Source organism: Oncorhynchus masou, chromosome 8 (genome assembly GCF_036934945.1).
Source record: "Oncorhynchus masou masou isolate Uvic2021 chromosome 8, UVic_Omas_1.1, whole genome shotgun sequence".
Classification (NCBI taxonomy): Eukaryota; Metazoa; Chordata; class Actinopteri; order Salmoniformes; family Salmonidae; genus Oncorhynchus; species Oncorhynchus masou.
Genome location: NC_088219.1, coordinates 30,064,491 through 30,087,254, shown reverse-complemented (window position 1 = coordinate 30,087,254; position 22,764 = coordinate 30,064,491). Strand labels below are relative to the sequence as shown.

The 22,764-nt window shown below is 43.9% G+C and overlaps 1 protein-coding gene across 3 annotated transcripts in view; it reads left to right on the top strand.

Moving 5' to 3' along the window:
* LOC135544516 (RIMS-binding protein 2-like) overlaps positions 1-22,764 on the top strand; it is a 110,903-nt gene that overhangs the window by 3,050 nt on the left and 85,089 nt on the right. For all 3 annotated transcript variants that reach the window (XM_064972188.1, XM_064972187.1, XM_064972186.1), the window contains exons 2-3: positions 1,734-1,924; positions 14,795-14,938. In XM_064972188.1, the coding sequence (XP_064828260.1) occupies positions 1,796-1,924; positions 14,795-14,938 (273 nt within the window). In that variant the 5' untranslated portion in view covers positions 1,734-1,795. The remainder of the gene's footprint in view (positions 1-1,733; positions 1,925-14,794; positions 14,939-22,764) is intronic.

The window sequence follows — 22,764 nt, the reverse complement described above, 5'->3', positions numbered from 1 at the left end:
TAGGCTAAAGAGTCAAATGATAGAATGTCATTATTCAGTGAGAAATTAAAACATGGAAATGTTCTAAATGACTAATGGGGTGAATGCTTAGACTGATGTTTGCTTATTCAACAGGTAGGTTAAAGCCCTGCTGTAAGAAACCCCAGCAGCTGGAGAGAAAAAAAAGTTAATGGGAACATCTGAGGATGTGAATGTGTATGAATAAGAGCAGTATTTCAGTGTTATCTGTGCAATCAATCGAAGTTAGGACCTGGAATTAAAATTCTCAGAAATTGTGACACCATGTTGCCATATAGTGTTGTCCTTGTGGTAGTGGGAATAAAGGTGCTGACCACAATACATACATTTCTCATTTCGAACAGCTATTGTAGAGAACCTTAGTCTATTATCAACAATAATATAAACTATTATTTTGAGATTAAGCCAAGGAGCATCTGAGTACTGATTATATAAAACCTGCGTGAGAATCTTCCATATCATCATGTTTCCTGGGGTTTTTGTAGCCTAATCTGTGTAATTCTCCCCGGGATCTAAGCAGTATTAGAGTTGTGCCTAAGAAAAACCTTTAGCCATGGTATACTTAAGCAGTAAGGTACGAGGAGGTGTGGTATACAACCCTGAGCCGTGGTAAATTGCCCACATACCAGGGTAGCCTAGTGGTTAGATCGTTGGACTAGTAACCGGAAGGTTGCAAGTTCAAACCCCCGAGCTGACAAGGTACAAATCTGTCGTTCTGCCCCTGAACAGGCAGTTAACCCACTGTTCCCAGGCCGTCATTGAAAATAAGAATTTGTTCTTAATTAACTGACTTGCCTGGTTAAATAAAGGTAAAATAAAAAAAACCCAAGCCCAAGCTGCCTTATTGCTATTATTATATACCAGCGTAATTAATGGTCATTATAAACCGTATGGTTCAAGCCCTGAATGTTGATTGGTTGAAAGCCATGGTATATCAGACCGTATACCATGGGTATAACAAAACATGTATTTTTACTGCTCTAATTACGTTGGTAACCAGTATATAATAGCAGTAAGACACCTCTGGGGTTTGTGGTATATGGCCAATACAACACGGCTAAGGGCTGTGTCCAGGCACTCTGCAGTATATTGGCAATATACCACACCTCGTGTCTTATTGCTTAAATATACCACACTCCCTCGGGCCTAATTGCTTATTTAACCCCCTTAACCCCATCAGTCACCATACAATTGTGTTTGTGATGGCTAATGACAGTGAGTGGATGGAAGGAGGAGGACAGGTGCAGAGCGGAGGTATGGAGAAGAAGATTTAGTTGTGGCTGATAAAAGCTGACCTGGCTCCAGCGGTCCTCCTGTCATTGTAGTGCTGTGATACAATAATCCCCCTACTCCCTCTTATGTAACGGACTGGAGAACACATTAATAATCCCAGCCTGCCTCTGTCTCTGTACACACACACACACACACACACGCATACACAGTCAGTCAGTCAGTCAATGAGTGGGCACAGCGAGCAGCAGAAGCGGCCTGTTGTGGGGATAGCCAGGGAGCTCTGGATGCATGGCAGCAGCACTGGTAAAATATGGACAGGTATCTGTGTTACAGGGAGGTGAAAGGCTTGAGCACCAGGTCATTGGATTTACACCTAATCCAGGGATGAAGCCGTATTGTGTTTGTAATGTGAGCATGAGTATGTTTTTAAATACACAAAGTCTAAATTTGTAGTGTGTGTGTGCGTGTTTTTTTTTTTACAGCATCCATCTCTGTGTGTCTTTGTGATTTACGATGTGGGTGTGCGCCAGACTGCCAGGACATCATGCGAGGTCACAGGTCAAGTGACATTGAGGAGCTTCTGAGACAGTCTCACTCAGAGCTTCTGTGGATCCAGAGACAGCTGTCAATCATCGCTGCCAGGAACTCCCATCACCTGCAGGTCCAAGGGAAGGTAAGGTTCCACACACGTGAGCTCACTTTTGGCCTTCTGACCTTGCTTGATCTTTTATGTTACCTTTTCTGTATAGCCCAAATTGTATGCATTTCCTTGTTAAAGGTCCATCTGTTCATATGTTGTACTATAAATCAATTGTCAATGTGTCCAGGAGAGGACAGCATAGTTCTCTGAAAACACTAATGACTCTATGATTAAAAAGCAGTGTCTGGATTCACCAATCAGAGGAAGAAAAAGGGTGAAATCCATGTTGACGTGTTATTAGCATCTTTAGTGGGTGTGGCCAGAATGTCTTGTCAAATGGCACCTTGCTTCCTCAGACTCATTTACATTTTGAAGGGAGTGGTTGGATTTTGGCTGTCCAATCCCACCTAGGTTTTGCATTGTGCCTGAAAACCAACTGGCTTATAAAGAACTGTATCTAAGGACAGAAAGAAAGAGCGAGAGAGGGAATGTGTGTGTACACTCAAAGCGGTTGGTGTTGCTAGGCAACATAATGGAGGAGATTGAGTTTTTTCCTCTCCCTCTCCATCCCTGTACATAGAGATCTGCTAACCAATACCTGCAGCTGTTATTTTGTAATCTCCCTAAAAACACCACTGCTTTTAGAGGTATGATCTGGGATTGGGGAGGGCTGAGAGGGCACTGATGCTTATTGGTCTGTCAGTGTGACAGTTAGTTTTGATTGGTCTGTCCTGGGGGTTTTGGTTTTTCCATTGGTCCTTGTCCTCCAGTACTTTAGTATAAGTGTCTTTTAGAGGTTACGTAGCAGTTAAGAAAATAAATGCATACAGGAATCAAGATTAAAAAGTGAGGGATGTATGTCAGTGTTTGAATGGGAGGGGAGAAAGGATGATGAATCATGGCTAAGAGGATTGAAAAAGGAGCATTGAGCAAGGTTACGTGTACCCGGGGAGGAATCTATTGACGCAGTGGGCTCAGGTCATACATTTCTCTGTTTTAGAAAGAGAGAGAGAGAGATGGTGAGAGCGAGACGGGTGTGAGGGCTGCTCAGGGACGACTGCAGGTAGGAGATGCGTGTAAAGGAAACGCTCATCCATGATGCAATCATTTACACAGGCCAATGATATGAATGCTCACACACTTCAGTGGGTTCGTGTCTGTGAATTCTTGTGACTGGGATGAAGAGGAGGGATGTGGACTGCACTGAGCATGTGCGTGCATCTGTGAGAGAGGGAAGGGAGCGAGAGAAAGAGAGATGGAGAAGTAGAGTAGGTGAGGGAGGGAGGGAGATAGTGAGTGTCGTGGTAGAGAACCTGAGAGAGCTACTAAGGAGGAGAGAGCGCGAGAGAGAGCGGGAACACAAGCAAGTGACAGAAATGGTGTGTGTGTTAGAGAGCACTAGTGTGTATCTGACTCTCGGAGGGTGTGTTGTTGCTTGAGTTTTCCTCTTGAGAGGGCTGAGAGGCTCTCTCACTGTCTGTCTTTTGGCTCTCCGTTCGGCTACAAGCTGCAGACTGGACCAACCATTAAGCCTGCGGAACGCTCACGCTGCACACACTCGTAGGCACACACACACACCACTGGGGTGTCAGCCCTGCCAGCCGGTGATGAGAGGGAGGATACAGTCGTTTTGACACAAAGGGGGAACTGCCTTTGAGGTATGGAGCTTTTTTACCCTCTGTACCACTAGTGTCGTGTCACTGTCTCAGCGGGAATTGTTATTGCCATATTCCTTAGCAAAATGCAGCATACACATTTCTGAAAAAGCATAGGCTATACATGCTTGGTTACACTAAACACACACGCACACACACACACACACACACACACACAAATCAGAATCAAAATGTATTGGTCACATATTTTGCAGATTTTATCGCAGGCACAGTGAAATGCTTATGTTTCTAACGCCAACAGTGCATTTATACATAACAGTACAAAACAATACACACAAATCTGAAAAATAAATGAACTAAGAAATATCAGCACGGGTAATGTCAGTCTGGAATATAAATATATACAGTATGTACACTGTACACAAATAAATATGTGGACACCCCTTCAAATTAGAGGATTCGGCTATTTCAGCCACACCCGTTGCTGACAGGTGTATAAAATTGAACACACAGCCATGCAATCTCCATAGACAACCATTGGCAGTAGAATGGTGTTACTGAAGTGCTCAGTGACTTTCAACGTGGCACCGTCATAGGATGCCACCTTTCCAACAAGTCAGCTAGTCAAATTTCTGCCTGGTCAACTGTAAGTGCTGTTATTGTGAAGTAGAAACGTCTAGGAGCAACAACGGCTCAGCCGCGAAGTGGTAGGCCACACAAGCACACAGAACGGGACCGCCGAGTGCGTAAAAATCGTCTGTCGTCAGTTGCAACACTCACTACCGAGTTCCAAACTTCCTCTGGAAGCAATGTCTGCACAAGAACTGTTCGTAGGGAGCACACAAGCCTAAGATCACCATGCGCAATACCAAGTGTCGGCCGGAGCGGTGTAAAGCTTGCTGTCATTGGACTCTGAAGCAGTGGAAATGCTTTCTCTCGGGTGATGAATCACGCTTCACAATCTGGCAGTCCGACAGATGAATCTGGGTTTTTATTTTTTTATTTTACCTTTATTTAACCAGGCAAGTCAGTTAAGAACAAATTCTTATTTTCAATGACGGCCTAGGAACAGTGGGTTAACTGCCTGTTCAGGGGCAGAAAGACAGATTTGTACCTTGTCAGCTCGGGGGTTTGAACTTGCAACCTTCTGGTTACTAGTCACGCGCTCTAACCACTAGGCTACCCATCCTCTCCTGGCAGATGCCAGAAGAACGCTCCCTACCTGAATGCATAGTGCCTACTGTAAAGTTTGGTGGAGGCCTCGAGTGGCGCAGAGGTCTAAGGCACTGCATCGCAGTGCTTGGGGCATCACTACAGACCCGGGTTCAATCCCAGGTTGTGTCACAACTGGCCATACCCGGGAGTCCCATAGGGCGGCATACAATTGACCCATCGTTTACTTGGCTTATCGCCCTCTAGCAGTTGTCAGTCGAACGGTGTTTCCTCAGACACATTGGTGTGGCTGGCTTTTGGGTTAAGTGGGCGAGTGTTAAGAACCGCGGTTTAGTGGGTCATATTTTGGGGGACGCATGACTTGATCTTAGTCTCTCCCGAGCAGCGATGAGACAAGATCGCAATTGGATGTCATGAAATTAGGGAGAAAAAGGGGGTAAAGTACAACATAAAAAAAGTTTGGAGGAGGAATAATGGTCTGGGGCCGTTTTTCATCATTCGAGCTAGGCCCCTTAGTTCCAGTGAAGGGAAATCTTAACGCTACAACATACAATGAAATTCTAGAAAGTTCGGTGCTTCTAACTTTGTGGCAACAGTTTGGGGAAGATGGCCCTTTCCTGTTTCAGCATGACAATGCCTCCGTGAACAAAGCGAGGTCCATACAGAAATTGTTTGTCGAGATCGGTGTGGAAGAACTCGACTGGCCTGCACAGAGCCCTGATCTCAACCCTATCGAACACCTTTGAGATGAATTGGAACGCAGACTGAGAGCCAGGCCTAATCGCCCAACATCAGGGCCCGACCTCACTAATGCTCTTCCAGCAATGTTCCAACATCTAGTGGAAAGCCTTCCCAGAAATTGTGGAGGCTGTTATAGCAGCAAAGGGGGAACCAATTCCATATTAATGCCCATGATTTTGGAATGAGATGTTCGACAAGCATAATTTTGGTCATGTAGTGTTTATAATGGAGTGTGAAGACAGTATGGCCAGTATATGATTAGAAAAGTTCTGTGCAGCAGTAGTTATATAGGATTAGCCTTGACTAGAATACTGTATATACATATAAACTGGGTAAAACAGTATGTAAACATTATTCAAGTGACCAGTGTTCATTGACTATGTACATAGTTGCACTTGCATCATAAACCAGATGTTATCCGTGATTTCCCTCTTCAATCCACTGAAGAGGAATATATCACGACTAACCAGGTGTGTGTGTGCTAGCACGCTTATGTGTGTGTTTGTGATTTGTACACGGTTGCCCATTGACTAGTTTGCGTGGGTGATACTTCTGTGTTGCCGAGAGAGCGAAGTGTCTGCTGTGAGCCCCTCCTCAGCTCTACTCTGCTGTTATGAAAACTGCTATGGCTGGGACTGCAGCGGAAACACTCTAGCCTAGGCTGGGCCAGGCTGAGTTGCTACATTAGACAGGACCATGTCTCCATGGAGCTGGGAAGGCCTGTGGAGAGCTTGGCTAGGCTACATGCATGGGTCTAAACATGTTAGTCTGTAGGACCGTGCAGGCTTTTGTGCTTCTGTCTAGGGCTAAATGGAGCTAGCCATGGCAGAGCAAGGCAGTGTGGGGTTTGCCAGTGCCATATGCCATTTAACTGGGTTGGCTGGTGCCAGCAGGACTTGGCATGGGCTGTGTGGGAGTGGGAAGAGTATAGGCTGGGTGATGCTTCCTCATTCCTAGGGAGGTAGGATGGGTGGAACTGGGTCGGTAAAGCAGAGTTGAATATACCTGAGCAGATTTGACCAGGTAAAAATATAATTTTTGTGCACGAAGCCATTGAGTGTGCGAGTGTGTGATGACTCAGAGTGAATATCTGTGTGTGGTAGCATGTGACTAGTTGGTATTGCTTTCAAAAGATAAGAAATGGAGAGTGAGAGATAGAACGCCCCCACAGGCTGTGTTAGTATATTAGTGTGTCAAGGTCACAGTGGGTGCTAAAGGTGGCGTTATTGAGGTTGACATTTAGCACATTGGATGTTGCGGCTAACAGACCTCAGGTTTTTTCCAACTCACTCCATTCCAGTCCATCTGCGCTGAGGTTGGCTTTCGCTGGGTTTCACTTCATTACAACCATCATAGGCTATGTCCCAAATGGTACCCTTATCCCGATATACTGCACTACTTGGGCTCTGGTCAAAAGTAGTGCAATATTGGGAATAGGGTGCTGTTTGGGACACAATCAGACTCATGAATGATTTGATGGCACTGTAGTTCCTCCAAAATCAACCTCTGCATGATGGACAGAATAGTTCAGCCTTCTAGCTTCTCATAGGGATGTTGAGAGACTTCCAATTATATTTTGGCTAATTGGTAGACTAGTTATCTCTCTGAAGTAGTTGGGCTAGTGGTAGAATGGCTGCCTGGCGTTGTGTCGAAGCATCTGGCTACATTCACTGCTAGCTAAAAATCATGGTTAGAATATCTGGCTATCTGAATGGTCTTGAAGCCTGTTTCTTCCCGCCTGGCTGGCTGGTCTTCTGATTGGGTGTATGACATATTGGTTTCCTTGTCCTGTATGCAGTCTATGGACAAGGTTCGATAGCAACCCGTGCTTTGGTTTTGTTGTCCACTGCTTCAAACTTTTTTAGCATTTGTGGCACAAATCCAATGCAAGTTAATGGTACCTATAATTGCATTGTTGCACTTAATGTTCAAATCATCCCAAAGTATCTAAAAATTGATTGTGTATGTTACCTGAGATGATTTGGATATGAAGTGTGAACATACTTACATAGACATACATTTGAAACAGTGTCCAGGTAAACAAAATCAAAGCATGGGGTGCAGTTGTACCTTGTCTATAGACTGCTTACAAGGTAAGGAAATCAATATATAACTTTGTAATTTGGGTGAACTATCCCTATAACATTTAGGGGGAGGGGGAATAAACACAATCACACCTAATAGCAGGAACAGCACCATCTTTGGTCAGAATCTGGTCATATCAGGATGTAGGATGGGACCTAAACACAACAACTTAAATGACTAATTTCTCTGAACAGGGGAAAAACAATTTTATTTTATTTTTATTTCACCTTTATTTAACCAGGTAGGCCAGTCGAGAAGAAGTTCTCATTTACAACTGCGACCTGGCCAAGATAAAGCAAAGCAGTGCGACAAAAACAACAACACAGATTACACATGGGATAAACAAACAAGTCAATAACACAATAGAAAAATATGTATACAGTGTGTGCAAATTAAGTAAGGAAGTAAGGCAATAAATAGGCCATAGTGGCGAAGTAATTACAATTTAGCAATTTACACTGGAGTGATAAATGTGCGGATGAGGATGTGCAAGTAGAAATACTGGTTTGCAAAAGAGCAGAAAAACAAATATGGGGATGAGGTAGGTAGTTGGTTGGATGGGCTATTTACAGATGAACTGTGCACAGCTGCAGCGATCGGTAAGCTGCTCTGACAGCAAACGCTTAAAGTTAGTGAGGGAGATATGTCTCTAACTTCAGTGATTTTTGCAATTCGTTTGGTCATTGGCAGCAGAGAACTGGAAAGAAAGGCGGCCAAAGAAGTGTTAGCTTTGGGGATGACCAGTGAAATATACCTGCTGGAGTGCGTGGTAGGTGTGCTATGGATAGGTGTTGCTATGGTGACCAGTGAGCTGAGATAAGGCAGAGCTTTGCCTAGCAAAGACTTATAGATGATCTTGAGCCAGTGGGTTTGGCGACGAATATGTAGCGAGGACCAGCCAACAAGAGCATTCAGGTCGCAGTGGTGGGTAGTATATGGGGCTTTGGTGACAAAACGGATGTCACTGTGATAGACTGAATCCAATTTGCTGAGTAAAGTGTTGGAGGCTATTTTGTAAATGACATAGCTGAAGTCAAGGATCGGTAAGATAGTCAGTTTTACGAGGGTATGTTTGGCAGTATGAGGGAATGATGCTTTGTTGCGAAATAGGAAGTCGATTCTAGATTTAACTTTGGATTGGAGATGCTTAATGTGAGTCTGGAAGGAGAGTTTACAGTCTAGCCAGACACCGAGGTATATATAGATGTCCACATATTCAGAACCGTCCAGAGTAGTGATGCAAGTTGGGCGGGTAGGTGCGGGCAGCTATCGGTTGAAGAGCATGCATTTAATTTTACTAGCAATTTAAGAGCAATTGGAGGCCACTGAAGGAGTGTTGTATGGTGTTGAAGCTTGTTTGGAGGTTTGTTAACACAGTGTCCAAAGAAGGGCCAGATGTATACAGAATGGTGTCGTCTGCGTAGAGGTGGATCAAAGGATCACCCGCAGCAAGTGCGACGTCATTGATATATACATTGAAGAGTCGGCCCAAGAATTGAACCCTGTGGCAGCCCCAGAGAGACTGATAGAGGTACGGACAACAGGCCTTCCCATTTGACACACTGAACTCTGTCTGAGGAGTAGTTACTGAACCAGGCGAGGCAGTCATTAGAGAAACCAAGGCTGTTGAGTCTGCCGATAAGAATACGGTGATTGACAGAGTCAAAAGCCTTGGCCAGGTCGATGAAGATGGCTGCACAGTACTGTCTTTTATCGATGGCGGTGATGATATTGTTTAGGACCTTGAGTGACGCTGAGGTGCACCCGTGATCAGCATGGAAACCAGATTGCATACCGGAGAAGGTAAGGTGGGATTCGAAATGGTTGGTGATCGGTTTGTTCACTTGGCTGTCAAAGACTTTAGAAAGGCAGGGCAAGAGCAGAATGGATATAGGTCTGCAACAGTTTGGTTCTAGAGTATCTCCCCCTTTGAAGAGGGGGATGACCGCTGCCGCTTTCCAATCTTTAGGAATCTCAGACGATACGAAAGAGAGTTTGAACAAACTAGTAATGGGGTTGCAACAATGGCGGTGGATAATTTTAAGAAGAGAGGTTCCAGAATGTCTAGCCCAGCTGATTTGCAGGGATCCAGATTTTGCAGCTCTTTCAGAACATCAGCTGTCTGGTTTGGGTGAAGGAGAAGCGGGGGGGGGGGAGAGCTTGGGCCAGTTGCTTCGGGGGGTGCAGAGCTATTGGCCGGGGTTGGGGTAGCCAGGTGAAGAGCATGGCCAGCCGTAGAGAAATGCTTATTGAAATTCTTGATTATCGGGTATTTATCAGTGGTGACAGTGTTTCCAAGTCTCAGTGCAGTGGGCAGCTGGGAGGAGGTACTCTTATTCTCCATGGACTTTACGGTGTCCCAAAACTTTTTGGAATTTGCGCTGCAGGATGCAAATTTCTGTTTGAAAAAGCTTTGCTTTCCTAACTGACTGTGTTTATTGGTTCCTGACTTCCCTGAAAGGTTGCATATCGCGGGAACTATTGGATGCTAGTGCAGAACGCCACAGGTTGTTTTTGTGCTGGTCAAGGGATGTCAAATCTGGAGTGAACCAAGGGCTATATCTGTTCTTAGTTCTACATTTTTTGAAAGGGGCATGCTTATTTAAGATTGTGAGGAAAGCACTTTTAAAGAATAACCAGGCATCCTCTACTGAAGGGATGAGGTCAATATCCTTCCAAGATAACCGGGCCAGGTTGATTAGAAAGGCCTGCTCGCAGAAGTGTTTTAGGGAGCGTTTGATAGTGGTGAGGGTTGACCGTTTGACCACGGAGGCAGGCAATGAGGCAGTGATCGCTGAGATCTTGGTTGAAAACAGCAGAGGTGTATTTAGAGGGCAAGTTGGTCAGGATGACATCTATGAGGGTGCCCATGTTTACGGATTTGGGGTTGTACCTAGTAGGTTCCTTGATAATTTGTGTGAGATGAGTGCATCTAGTTCAGATTGTAGTACATCCGGGGTGTTAATTTCTTGCGTCGAGCAATCCCGTATCCGGGAGCGTAATCATAGCCTCAAGCTCATTACCATAACGCAACGTTAACTATTCATGAAAATCGCAAATGAAATGAAAGAAATATATTCACTCACAAGCTTAGCCTTTTGTTAACCTCTCTGGCCCACCCGGGACGCAACCGCACCCCCTGCCAACAATAAATGCAAATGTGCCATGCCAAATGCTAATAGCACTCGTTAAAACTCAAACGTTCATTAAAATTCACATGCAGGGTACTCAATTCAAGCTACACTCGTTGTGAATCTAGCCAACGAGTCAGATTTGTAAAATGCTTTTCGGCAAAAGCATGAGTAGTTATTATCTGATAGCAGGCAACACGCCGAAATACCAGAAGGGGACGTAAACAAAGGAATTAGCGTATCCGGCGCTACACAAAACGCAGAAATAAAATATAAAACATTCATTACCTTTGACAAGATTCTTTGTTGGCACTCCTATATGTCCCATAAACATCACAATTGGGTCTTTTTTTTCGATTAAATCGGTCCTTGTGTACCCAAAATGTCCATTTATGAAGACCGTCAGATCCAGGAAAAACACATTTTTTAAACGCGACATTATTTTTTTCAATTAAAAAAGTTGCCAATAAACTTTGACAAAACACTTCAAACTACTTCTGTAATCCAACTTTAGGTATTACTAAACGTAAATAAACGATCAAATTGATCACGGAGCGATCTGTATTCAATAGGCACAAGTTTGGGAAACGTAGTCAACTTTTCCGGTTCCATTGTTTACAGCTGTGGACTTGACAACCGGATGTGGCTATTACTCAGATGACCAACGATTTAGTTGAATCGAAATCACAACACTGGCGACATCGTGTGGAAGCTATAGGAACTGTATTCTCAGCCTTAAGTATTTTTCCTTCCAATAGACATTACATGGACTGGCGGATTGATTTTTTCTCCGTCGATTTAGTGACCAGGTTTTCTGGAGATTTTGACCACGGAACTCGTTCTGTTATAGTCACAGACACCATTGAACCAGTTCTAGAAACTTCAGAGTGTTTTCTATGCACACATACTAATCATATGAATATACTATATTCCTGGCATGAGTAGCAGTTGAAATGTTGCGCTATTTTTAACAGAATGTTGAAAAAAGTAGCCCGATCTCTAAGAGGTTTTAACAACACTGTCATCTCAGATTTTCAAAATATGCTTTTCAACCATAGCTACACAAGCATTTGTGTAAGAGTATTGATAGCTAGCATAGCATTAAGCCTAGCATTCAGCAGGCAACATTTTCACAAAAACAAGAAAAGCATTCAAATAAAATCATTTACCTTTGAAGAACTTCGGATTTTTTCAATGAGGAGACTCTCAGTTAGATAGCAAATGTTCAGTTTTTCCAAAAAGATCATTTGTGTAGGAGAAATCGCTCCATTTTGTTCATCACGTTTGGCTAAGAAAAAACCCTGAAAATTCAGTCATTACAACGCCAAACTTTTTTCCAAATTAACTCCATAATATCGACAGAAACATGGCAAACGTTGTTTAGAATCAATCCTCAAGGCGTTTTTCACATATCTATTCGATGATAAATCATTCGTGGCAGTTGGGTTTCTCCTCTGAAGCAAATGGAAAAATGCACGCAGCTGGAGATTACGCAATAATTTCGACGGAGGACACCAAGCGGGCACCTGTTAAATGTAGTCTCTTATGGTCAATCTTCCAATGATATGCCTACAAATACGTCACAATGCTGCAGACACCTTGGGGAAACGACAGAAAGTGTAGGCTCATTCCTGGCGCATTCACAGCCATATAAGGAGACATTGGAACACAGCGCTTTCAAAATCTGGGCCATTTCCTGTTTGAAATTTCATCTTGGTTTCACCTGTAGCATCAGTTCTGTGGCACTCACAGATAATATCTTTGCAGTTTTGGAAACGTCAGAGTGTTTTCTTTCCAAAGCTGTCAATTATATGCATAGTCAAGCATCTTTTCGTGACAAAATATCTTGTTTAAAACGGGAACGTTTTTTTATCCAAAAATTAAAAGAGCGCCCGCTATATCGAAGAAGTTAAGCATATCCCAATTTAGGTCACCTAGCAGTACGAACTCTGACGATAGATGGGGGGAACAGCTGGGAGCTGAGGGGGTCTATAACAAGCGGAAATTGTGAGGGACTTATTTCTGGAGAGATGGATCTTTAAAAGTAGAAGCTCGAACTGTTTGGGCATCGACATGGATAGTATGACAGAACTCTGCAGGCAATCTCTGCAGTAGATTGCAATTCCGCCCCCTTTAGCAGTTCTGTCTTGACGGAAAATGTTGTAATTGGGGATGGAAATATCAGACATTTTGGTGGCCTTCCTGGCCTGGGTTAACCTCTACATCATCAGAGGAACAGAGGAGGAGTAGGATGAGGGTATGGCTAAAGGCTATATGAACTGATCGTTTAGTGCTTTGGGAACATAGAATTAAAGGAGCAGATTTCTGGGCGTTATAGGATAGATTCAGGGCATAGTGTACAGACAAGGGTATGGTAGGGTCCTAGTACAGTGGGGGTAAATCTTGGGATTGTGTGATGATGAGAGAGGTTGCATCTCTGGAGGCACCAGTTAAGCTAGGTGTGGTCTCCGAATGTGTGGGGGGTGGGACAAGGGGGCTATCTGAGGCATGTTGAACAGGACTAGGGACTCAGCAGTAAAATAAAACAATGAGAGCTACCCTAAACAGTATACAAGGTATATTGACATTAGAGAGAGGCATAAAGCAATCACAGGTGTTGATTGGGAGAGCTAAGACAACAACTGGTGAGACAACAACGGGTAAACAGCTAAGACAACAACAACAAGTACATGGCGATGAATGGGCAGAGATGGTCAGTTATCTACACACAGGGCCTGAGTTCGAGGCTGGGGGCGACAGAATTGGGTCCGTGGGTGGCTTTCTTTGGAATCCTTATATCTTACTCATTGTTAGAATTTTGGGAGTCCATTTTGGGAGTCCAAATAATGCGGCCAATTTCAGTGCAATGTTGCTTGAATGCTAATCTTCTTCGTTTATAACTACAGCTATAACTGTAACTTCTTCGTCTATAACGACCAAAGCAATTTATCTGAAAAGCTTTTAGAGAGACTAAATGCATTTTCTGACAAGCTTGTCTTTCAGACACATTTTTCTCATTATACACTATGGTCATTAAACATTTCAAAGAGAAAGATGTATCACAGAAGAGTGGGCATGAAACAGAACAGGAAGACAGAGCCATTACATCGTACAGGGAGGCTTTCAAAGTTGTGCTCTACAGGTTGCTTTTGTCTAGGTGGATACGTTGCTTTTTATATCTCTAGATATTGGAGTGCCTGAGCTGGCTAAGTGCCTCGCTTAGGGGCTCAACAGGAGCACTACACCTCACTAGGGATTTCAAACTGCAGCTGACCAACTTTCAGCCCTATATCATTCCCCCATAATGCTTTGTGAGAAGCCTGGATGTCTTTTTGGCCCAGCCGGCCCTCTCCCTTTTTCCTTCCACAGAGCTGTGTGTGGGGTGAACGGGTCTGAGGGATATATCTGTTTGCTCATCAACTACCATTAACACACACACACACACACACACACACACACACACACACACACACACACACACACACACACACACACACACACACACACACACACACACACACACACACACACACACACACACACACACACTGAGGGGATGGAGTGTTTAGACAGAGTCATGGGGGAGACGTGTCCACTGGAGCGTGGCTAATTTCAGCAGACAGGGACAGAGGCAGCATTAGTGTTCCCTTGAGTCAGCTGTCCCGTCAAACTGGCCCTGGATCCCTAGTTCCATGCAGCCACAGCCACAACCCTATCCCCTCCCTGCTGTATGACAGTTCCTGGGGAGGACCTATGCCTGGGCACACATGTCATCATGTGAGACTGGCAATTATGAAATCATCTCATCTCCTATGTCTTCCTGTACAGTTGTCTTACATAAATAATATGCACTGTAGCACTGGGGGATGCTAAAAACGTTCATTTGGGGTATGGCATTTATTATGTCCTTGGTTTAAGGGATGGCACCCTTTGCTCTTGGGCAATGGGGTCTCCTTAGACCAGATGGAGGAGTTTGTCACTCTGTATTAGTGGCCCTCTAAATCTAAAACACCCCACCCTGTTTTTTCCCCTCAGGTTGTCTCCCATTCAAATACTGACCAGACCCAAGCCTATTCAGCTTCCTCTTTCAAAAGCCTGCATGGAGATTCAGGATAAGACTGCTGGCTAGCGTATATCTTTCCCTCCTTCTCTTGCAGCTGAGACATGAGGTTACTCCCCTGCACTCCACAGTTCTTTCATCACACAACGTCAGCCTCTTCCGCCTTCTGGAGGATAGAAACCGAGCCCTAAAGCTTGAGGTGGCTACCCTTCGCCAGGAGAAACAGCAGTACAGAACACTGGTGAGTCTGGACTTTCTCCTCTCTCCTCCACACAACTAGCCCAGGCAGTGCTCAATCACTAAAATGTGTTTTGTTATAGGCCACCTATTCTCCAGAGTATAGCATATTACACCATATCTGTGTTTTTGATCAGTCTACATCTATCCCGATTACCCTCAGTTTGGGCCTTCAAGGCAGTGATTTATCATACTCTTTACTGCATTTATTTGATCACAATATTTGTGCTCAGAGTATGTCTATTGTATAGACTAGCGAGTTTATGTTTCGTTCCTTATTGGCAAATAGGTCTTTATGTCAAGCTCTCATGCATAGCAGATGTTGTGCGGTTTGTCGTGCCACTGTGTATTGTGCAGTCAGGTTAGTGTGTAAGATATGGAGGTGAAGAGAAGAGCAGAGGAGAACAGGGGAAGGGGAGGAAGTCCTCTGGGGCTCACCCTGGTCCCAGGGGTGAAGGTGCAAAAGCCGTTGCCCTGGCAACAGGCCCACTAGCACGATAGGAACAGATTGGTAAAGGGAAACTGACAGACCGTAATGGCTGCTTGCTGTTGCAAGCCTCACTTGTTCCAAATCAATTTCACCCAATGGAGATGTGAGGTGGAGAAGGCAGAGATGGGTACTTACTTGTACACACAATATTGGCTTGTCATTGGCCAACACGCTTAGGCCTAAATCCCGGAACATGCTTTCTGGCATCCATATGACTTGATGATCAGCTGTCACGTCTGTCCAGTATCTTAATGCTCTCATGGTAATTTAATGTGGTTCACTATTGTGTATGCACTGTATGCATATGTGTATGTGTTGGAGTGTATGTGCATCACCTGTTAACACATCCACATTGTTGTGTGCACGTTTAATTTCGTAACTCCATTGTCCTTGTGCAGGAGGAATGCTTTCCTGTTCCAGCTGTGTGAAATGTAATGGATGATGAGTCACCAGAGGCTGGGTTGTTAGAGTGGGGATGTGTTAAAGTGACAGCGACTGGTTTTCTATGTGTTATGACATGCTGGATTATATACAGGTAACTGCCAAAATAAAGGAAAAGCTTAATAGGGAGTTGGGCCACCATGAACTGGCTAATCAAATCAAATCAAATCAGAACCAGCTTCAATGTGCCACATACACCCTTTAAATCCCCTATCCTCTTTTGAGACCCCTCTTTCCAATTGAGATTTACTGAGATTTATTCTTCTAGCCATGTTAGCCAGAATAATGGGCAACTGGGCATTTTATACCTGACCCTAATGTGTATGGATGCATATTCATGAAAGCAAACCGTATTATATAGAGCTATTATTGCATGGAACTCCGCTCCATCTCAAATGAACAGCAAACCTGGTTTCAAAAAACAGATAAAGCAACATCTCACGGCACAACGCCTCTTATTTGACCTATATAGTTTGTGTGTATGTATTAATATGTAGGCTACGTGTGCCTTTAAAAAAATGTAGTTCTGTCCTTGAGCTGTTCTTTTCTATTCATGTTCTGTATTATGTCACGTTTCATGTTGTGTGGACCCCAGGAAGAGTAGCTGCTGCTTTTGCAACAGCTAATGGTGATCCTAATAACCCTAAGCATGATGGGATGTTAATTGCTGCTTTCAATATACTTTGTATCCCTGATTTACTCAAGTGTTTCTTTATGTTGGCAGTTGCATGTATATATTAATTAGATGTATATAGCAACTTTCTACCTACTGAGGTAATCAAAGCTTTTTACATAGTAAGGGCTCACCTGATCCATTGTGGCACCCACTTGGGTGATGCACGGTAACCGTTTCGTGCCAGAACGCTCACCACATATCAGCCAGCATGGTAGAGAGGTGAGGAGTTATATTTGCCACTTAGGAATCAGTTGCCAGATTGGGTATATTATATGTCAGTGACTGGGTTGTCAGATTGGTAGTGTACTGTGACAGTGACTGGGTTGCTCGATTGGGATTAAGTTATGACAGAGACTGGGTTTACAGTGTGGGGATGTGTTATAGTGACAGTGTCTGGGTTGCTAGTATGGTGATACACTACATACAAAAGTATGTGGACACCTGCTTAAACATCTCTTTCCAAAATCATGGGCATTAATATGGAGTTGGTTCTCCCTTTGCAGCTATAACAGCCTCCACTCTTCTGGGAAGGCTTTCCACTAGATGTTGGAACATTACTGAGGGGACTTGCTTCCATTCAGCCGCAAGAGCATTAGTGACCAGTCAAGTTCTTCCACACAAGTCTCAACAAACCAATTCTTTCTGGACCTTGCTTTGCGCATGGGGCGTTGTCATGCTGAAATAGGAAAGGGCCTTCCCCAAACTGTTGCCACATAATCATCTAGAATGTCATTGTATGCTGTACCATTAAGATTTCCCTTCACTGGAACTAAAGGTCCTAGCCCAAACCATTATTCCTCCTCCACCAAACTTTACAGTTGTGCTATGCTTTGCGGCAGGTAGCAGTCTCCTGGCATCCGCCAAACCCAGATTAATCCGTCAGACTGCCAGATGGTGAAGCGTGAGTCATCAGTCTTGTTTCCACTGCTCCATAGTCTAATGGTGGTAAGCTTTACACAACTTCTGTCGATGCTTGGCATTGCGCATGGCTCCCGAGAAACAGTTATTGTGCAGACGTTGCTTCCAGAGGCAGTTTGGAACTCGGTAGTTTAATGATTTTTTTACACGCTTTAGCACTCGGTGGTCCCATTCAGTGAGCTTGTTTTTTTTTAATCTTATTTTTTTTATTTTACCTTTATTTTACTAGGCAAGTCAGTTAAGAACATATTCTTATTTTCAATGACTGCCTGTTCAGGGGCAGAACGACAGATTTGTACCTTGTCAGCTCGGGGATTTGAACTTGCAACCTTTCAGTTACTAGTCCAACGCTCTAACCACTAGGCTACCCTGCCGTGTGACCTCCCACTTTGCGGCTGAGCTGTTGTTGCTCCTAGATGTTTCCACTTCATAATAACAGAACTTACAGTTGACCGGGTAGCTCTAGCAGGGTAGAAAGTTGACGAACATACTTGTTGGAAAGGTGACATCCTATGACGGTGCCCCTTTGAAAGTCACTGAGCTCTTCAGTAATGCCAATCTACTGCCAATGTTTGTCTATGGAAATTGAAAAGCTGTGTGCTCGATTTTATACACCTGTCAGCAACGGGTGTGGCTGAAATAGTTGAATCCACGAATTTGAAGGGTTGTCCACATACTTTTGTGTATCTTGTGACAGAGAGGGCTGCTGAAGCCCTGTTGCTTGTTGCCTGGCGACCCTCTGTGTTGGACAGGGCATGGCAGAAGTGGACCCTGGGTGAGAAATGACCTTCTGTGTGTCTTTAAGGAGGGCTCCCGCTAAAAGGCGACAGCCATCTTTCTGGACACCATCCCCATGGCAACACCTCCACTGTGCGAGCCCCGGGCACAGCCCCTGGAATGATAGTCCTCATGATAAGAACAATGTGGACGCTCACTGGAACAACGGCAAAGCAAATTAATAATAAAGGCTAATGACAGTGTAGTGTCAGGGTCATACTTTGCATCACTAATGTGTGTTATTCAAATGCATGAAGACAAAATCACAGGGTTAACATATCCAAATTCAGTACATTGCAATCCTATTAGATCCCATTAAACTCACCCCCAGGAAATTCATGTTGTTTTGACGAAGGGTTCCTAAAGAGATTTTCATCACAGTCTGCTTTGGCTGAGGTCTCCATCCTCCCTAATTGAATTTGACCCAGGCAGAGCAGACCTCGTTTAGCTGTTTCTCTCTCTATCTCTCAGGCAGCCTCCATAAATCCATGATCCTCTCCAGGAGACTGCTAAAAGTACAGCCCCGTTTTCATAGAGGGAGGAAAAAATGTACAGGGCCGACATGATTCTTCTATTCCACAATGAGAGACACAGTAGCAGTATGGTGACAGAAAGGAGTTACCCATAAAATGTTGTGTTAATTAAGCAATGGATTGAGTGTTTGCCCCCCCCCCCTCCTTTGCACAATCTGTCTGGATCCTACTTTACCCCACCCCCCCACACACTTTATTTACCAAGCCCCACCACTCCTCTAACAAGTCCCATGCATTCTGGGTGTAGCCCAAGGATTTATATATACACTAGATGACTAATATGGTGGGCTGTGTTGAAGCCACCTTGCCTCCATCTTGGCACTCCCCCACCATTTACATTTTTTGGGGGGAAGCTATATAAATGCATTTATACATGTCTAGGTTTGTTTTAGCACATTTATTCTATTACACGTTAATGTATACTTTTAAATTATATTATGTGAGCTATATATATATATATATATACACACAATTTAAAAAAATACATGATTGACATGAAGGTCAGTCAATCTGGAACATTTCAAGAACTTTGAAAGTGCAGTCGCAAAAACCATAAATCGCAAGAATAAAACTGGCTCTCATGAGGACCGCCACAGGAAACGAAGACCCAGAGTTACCTCTGCTGCAGAGGATAAGTTCATCAGAGTTACCAGCAGTGTTGGAAAAGTACTCAACTTGAGTAAAAGTAAAGATACCATAATAGAAAATGACTCAAGTGAAAGTCACCCAGTTAAATACTACTTGAGTAAAAGTCTAAAAGTATTTGGTTTTCAATATACTTAAGTATAAAAAGCAAATGGAATTGTTAAAATGTACTTAGTATCAAAAGTAAAAAGAAAATTATAAGCCATTTCAAGTTCCTTATATTAAACAAACCAGACGGCACAAATGTCTTTTTAGTAATGTTCTCTTGATAAATGTGTGAATTGGAAAATTGAGTAAAAAGTACATTATTTTCTTTAGGAATATAGTGAAGTAAAAGTTGCCAAAAATGTAAAGTACAGATACCCCAAAAAACGACTTATGTAGTACTTTAAAGTATTTTTACTTAATAAGTACTTTACACCACTGGTTACTAGCCTCTGAAATTGTAGCCCAAATAAATGCGTCACAGAGTTAAAGTAACATACACATCTCAGCATCAACTGTTCAGAGGAGACTGCGTGAATCAGGCCTTCATGGTCGAATTGCTGCAAAGAAACCACTACTAAAGGACACCAATAAGAAGAAGAGACTTGCTTGGGCCAAGAAACATGAGCATTGGACATTAGACGGGTGTAAATCTGTCCTTTGGTCTGATGAGTCCAAATTGGACATTTTTGGCTCCAACCACTGTGTCTTTGGGAGACGCAGAGTAGATGAATGGATGATCTCCGCATGTGTGGTTCCCACCGTGAAGCATGGAGGAGGAGGTGCGATGGTGTGGAGGTGCGTTTGCGGTGACGCTGTCTCTGATTTATTTAGAATTCAAGGCACACTTAACCAGCATGGCTACCACAGCATTCCGCAGCGATACGCCATCCCATCTGGTTTGCACTTAGTGGGACTATAATTTGTTTTTCAACAGAACAATGACCCAACACATCCAGGCTATGTAAGGTCTATTTGACCAAGAAGGAGAGTGATGGAGCGCTGCATCAGATGACCTGGCCTCCACAATCACCTGACCTCAACCCAGTTGAGATGGTTTGGGATGAGTTGGACCACAGAATGAAGGAAAAGCAGCCAACAATTGCTCAGCATATGTTGGAAAAGCAATCTAGGTGAAGCTTGTTGAGAGAATGCCAAGAGTGTGCAAAGCTCTCATCAAGGCAAAGGGTGGCTACTTCGAAGAATCTCAAATATAAACTATATTTTTATTTGTTTGACACTTTTTTGGTTACTACATGATTCCAAATGTGTTATTTCCTTGTTTTGATGTCTTCACTATTATTCTACAATGTGGAACATAGTAAAAATAAAGAAAAACCCTTGAATTAGTAGTAGGTGTGTCCAAACTTGACTGGAACTGTATGTCCTTGAAGAATTTAATTGAATTACTGTAGAATTCCAAGGGCCTCCCGGGTGGTGCAGTGTTTAAGGGTGCCAGCTGTGCCACCAGAGACTCTGGGTTCGCGCCCAGGCTCTGTCGCAACCTGCTGTGACCAGGAGGTCCGTGGGGCGACGCACAATTGGCCTAGCATTGTCCAGGTTTGTCCAGGTTAGGGAGGGCTTGGCCGGTAGGGATATCTTTGTCTCATCGCGCACCATCGACTCCTGTGGCGGGGCCAGGTGCAGTGCACTCTAACCAAGGTTGCCAGGTGCACAGTGTTTCCTCTGACACATTGGTGCGGCTGGCTTCCGGGTTGGATGCGCGCTGTGTTAAGAAGCAGTGCGGCTTGCTTGGGTTGTGTATCGGAGGACGCATGACTTTCAACCTTCGACGCTCCCGAGCCCGTACGGGAGTTGTAGCGATGAGATGAGATAGTAGCTACTAAATGGATAACACAAAATTGGGGAGAAAAATAAATAAATACAAAATAAATACTGTAGAATTCCATTTACTCCTTTGGAAGACTGCTCCTACTGGGGAGTGCCAATATGACTGACCGGTGGCTTCAAAGCATCTCAATGGCCAATACATTGCATCAGCAATCCAGCGTTTATATTCATCATTGATGTAGCCAGCCAGGGCACTGAGTTCAGCTGGGCAGCAAGGTTTGTGTCGGCATTAATCAAAGCAGACTTGATCCAGATCTGAACAGACTGAGCCAACCCATAATCAAATTGGAGGCAGAGAGCTCATTGCTGGCACATAGGCTAAGTAATTGAAAGGTCAGTTTAAATACATAACTACCTACCTACCAACTAGGGCTGGAAATTGCCAGGGACCTCAAGATACGATATTGTCACGATACTTTGGTGGCAATATGATATGTATTGCGATTCGATGTTCCAAACATATTGCTCACCATACAGTGCCTTCAGCAAATATTCCCTTGACATATTCCACATTTTATTGTGTTACACCCTGAATTCAAAATGTATTACATAGAGCTTTCCATGCCTGGCTTGTGCAACATTTGCCCATTTTTCTTTTCATAATTCTTCAAGCTTTCCTATGCAAACATTTTCAGGTCTTGCCTTAGATTTTCAAGTAGATTTAAGCAAAACTGTAACTCAGCCACTCAGGAACATTCACTGTTTTCTTTGTAAGCATCTCCAGTGTAGATTTGGCGTTGTGTGTTAGGCTATAGTTTTAAGTTTTAAGTTCCTCGGCATACACATCACAGACAAACTGAATTGGTCCACTCACACAGACAGCATCGTGAAGAAGGCGCAGCAGCGCCTCTTCAACCTCAGGAGGCTGAAGAAATTCGGCTTGTCACCAAAAGCACTCACAAACTTCTACAGATGCACAATCGAGAGCATCCTGGCAGGCTGTATCACCGCCTGGTACGGCAACTGCTCCGCCCACAACCGTAAGGCTCTCCAGAGGGTAGTGAGGTCTGCACAACGCATCACCGGGGGCAAACTACCTGCCCTCCAGGACACCTACACCACCCGATGTTACAGGAAGGCCATAAAGATCATCAAGGACAACACCCACCCGAGCCACTGCCTGTTCACCCCGCTATCATCCAGAAGGCAAGGTCAGTACAGGTGCATCAAAGCTGGGACCGAGAGACTGAAAAACAGCTTCTATCTCAAGGCCATCAGACTGTTAAACAGCAACCACTAACATTGAGTGGCTGCTGCCAACACACTGACTCAACTCCAGCCACTTCAATAATGGGAATTGATGGGAAAGGATGTAAAATATATCACTAGCCACTTTAAACAATGCTACCTAATATAATGTTTACATACCCTACATTATTCATCTCATATGTATATGTTTATACTGCACTCTATCATCTACTGCATCCTTATGTAATACATGCATCACTAGCCACTTTGTTTACATACTCATCTCATATGTATATACTGTACTCGATACCATCTACTGTATCTTG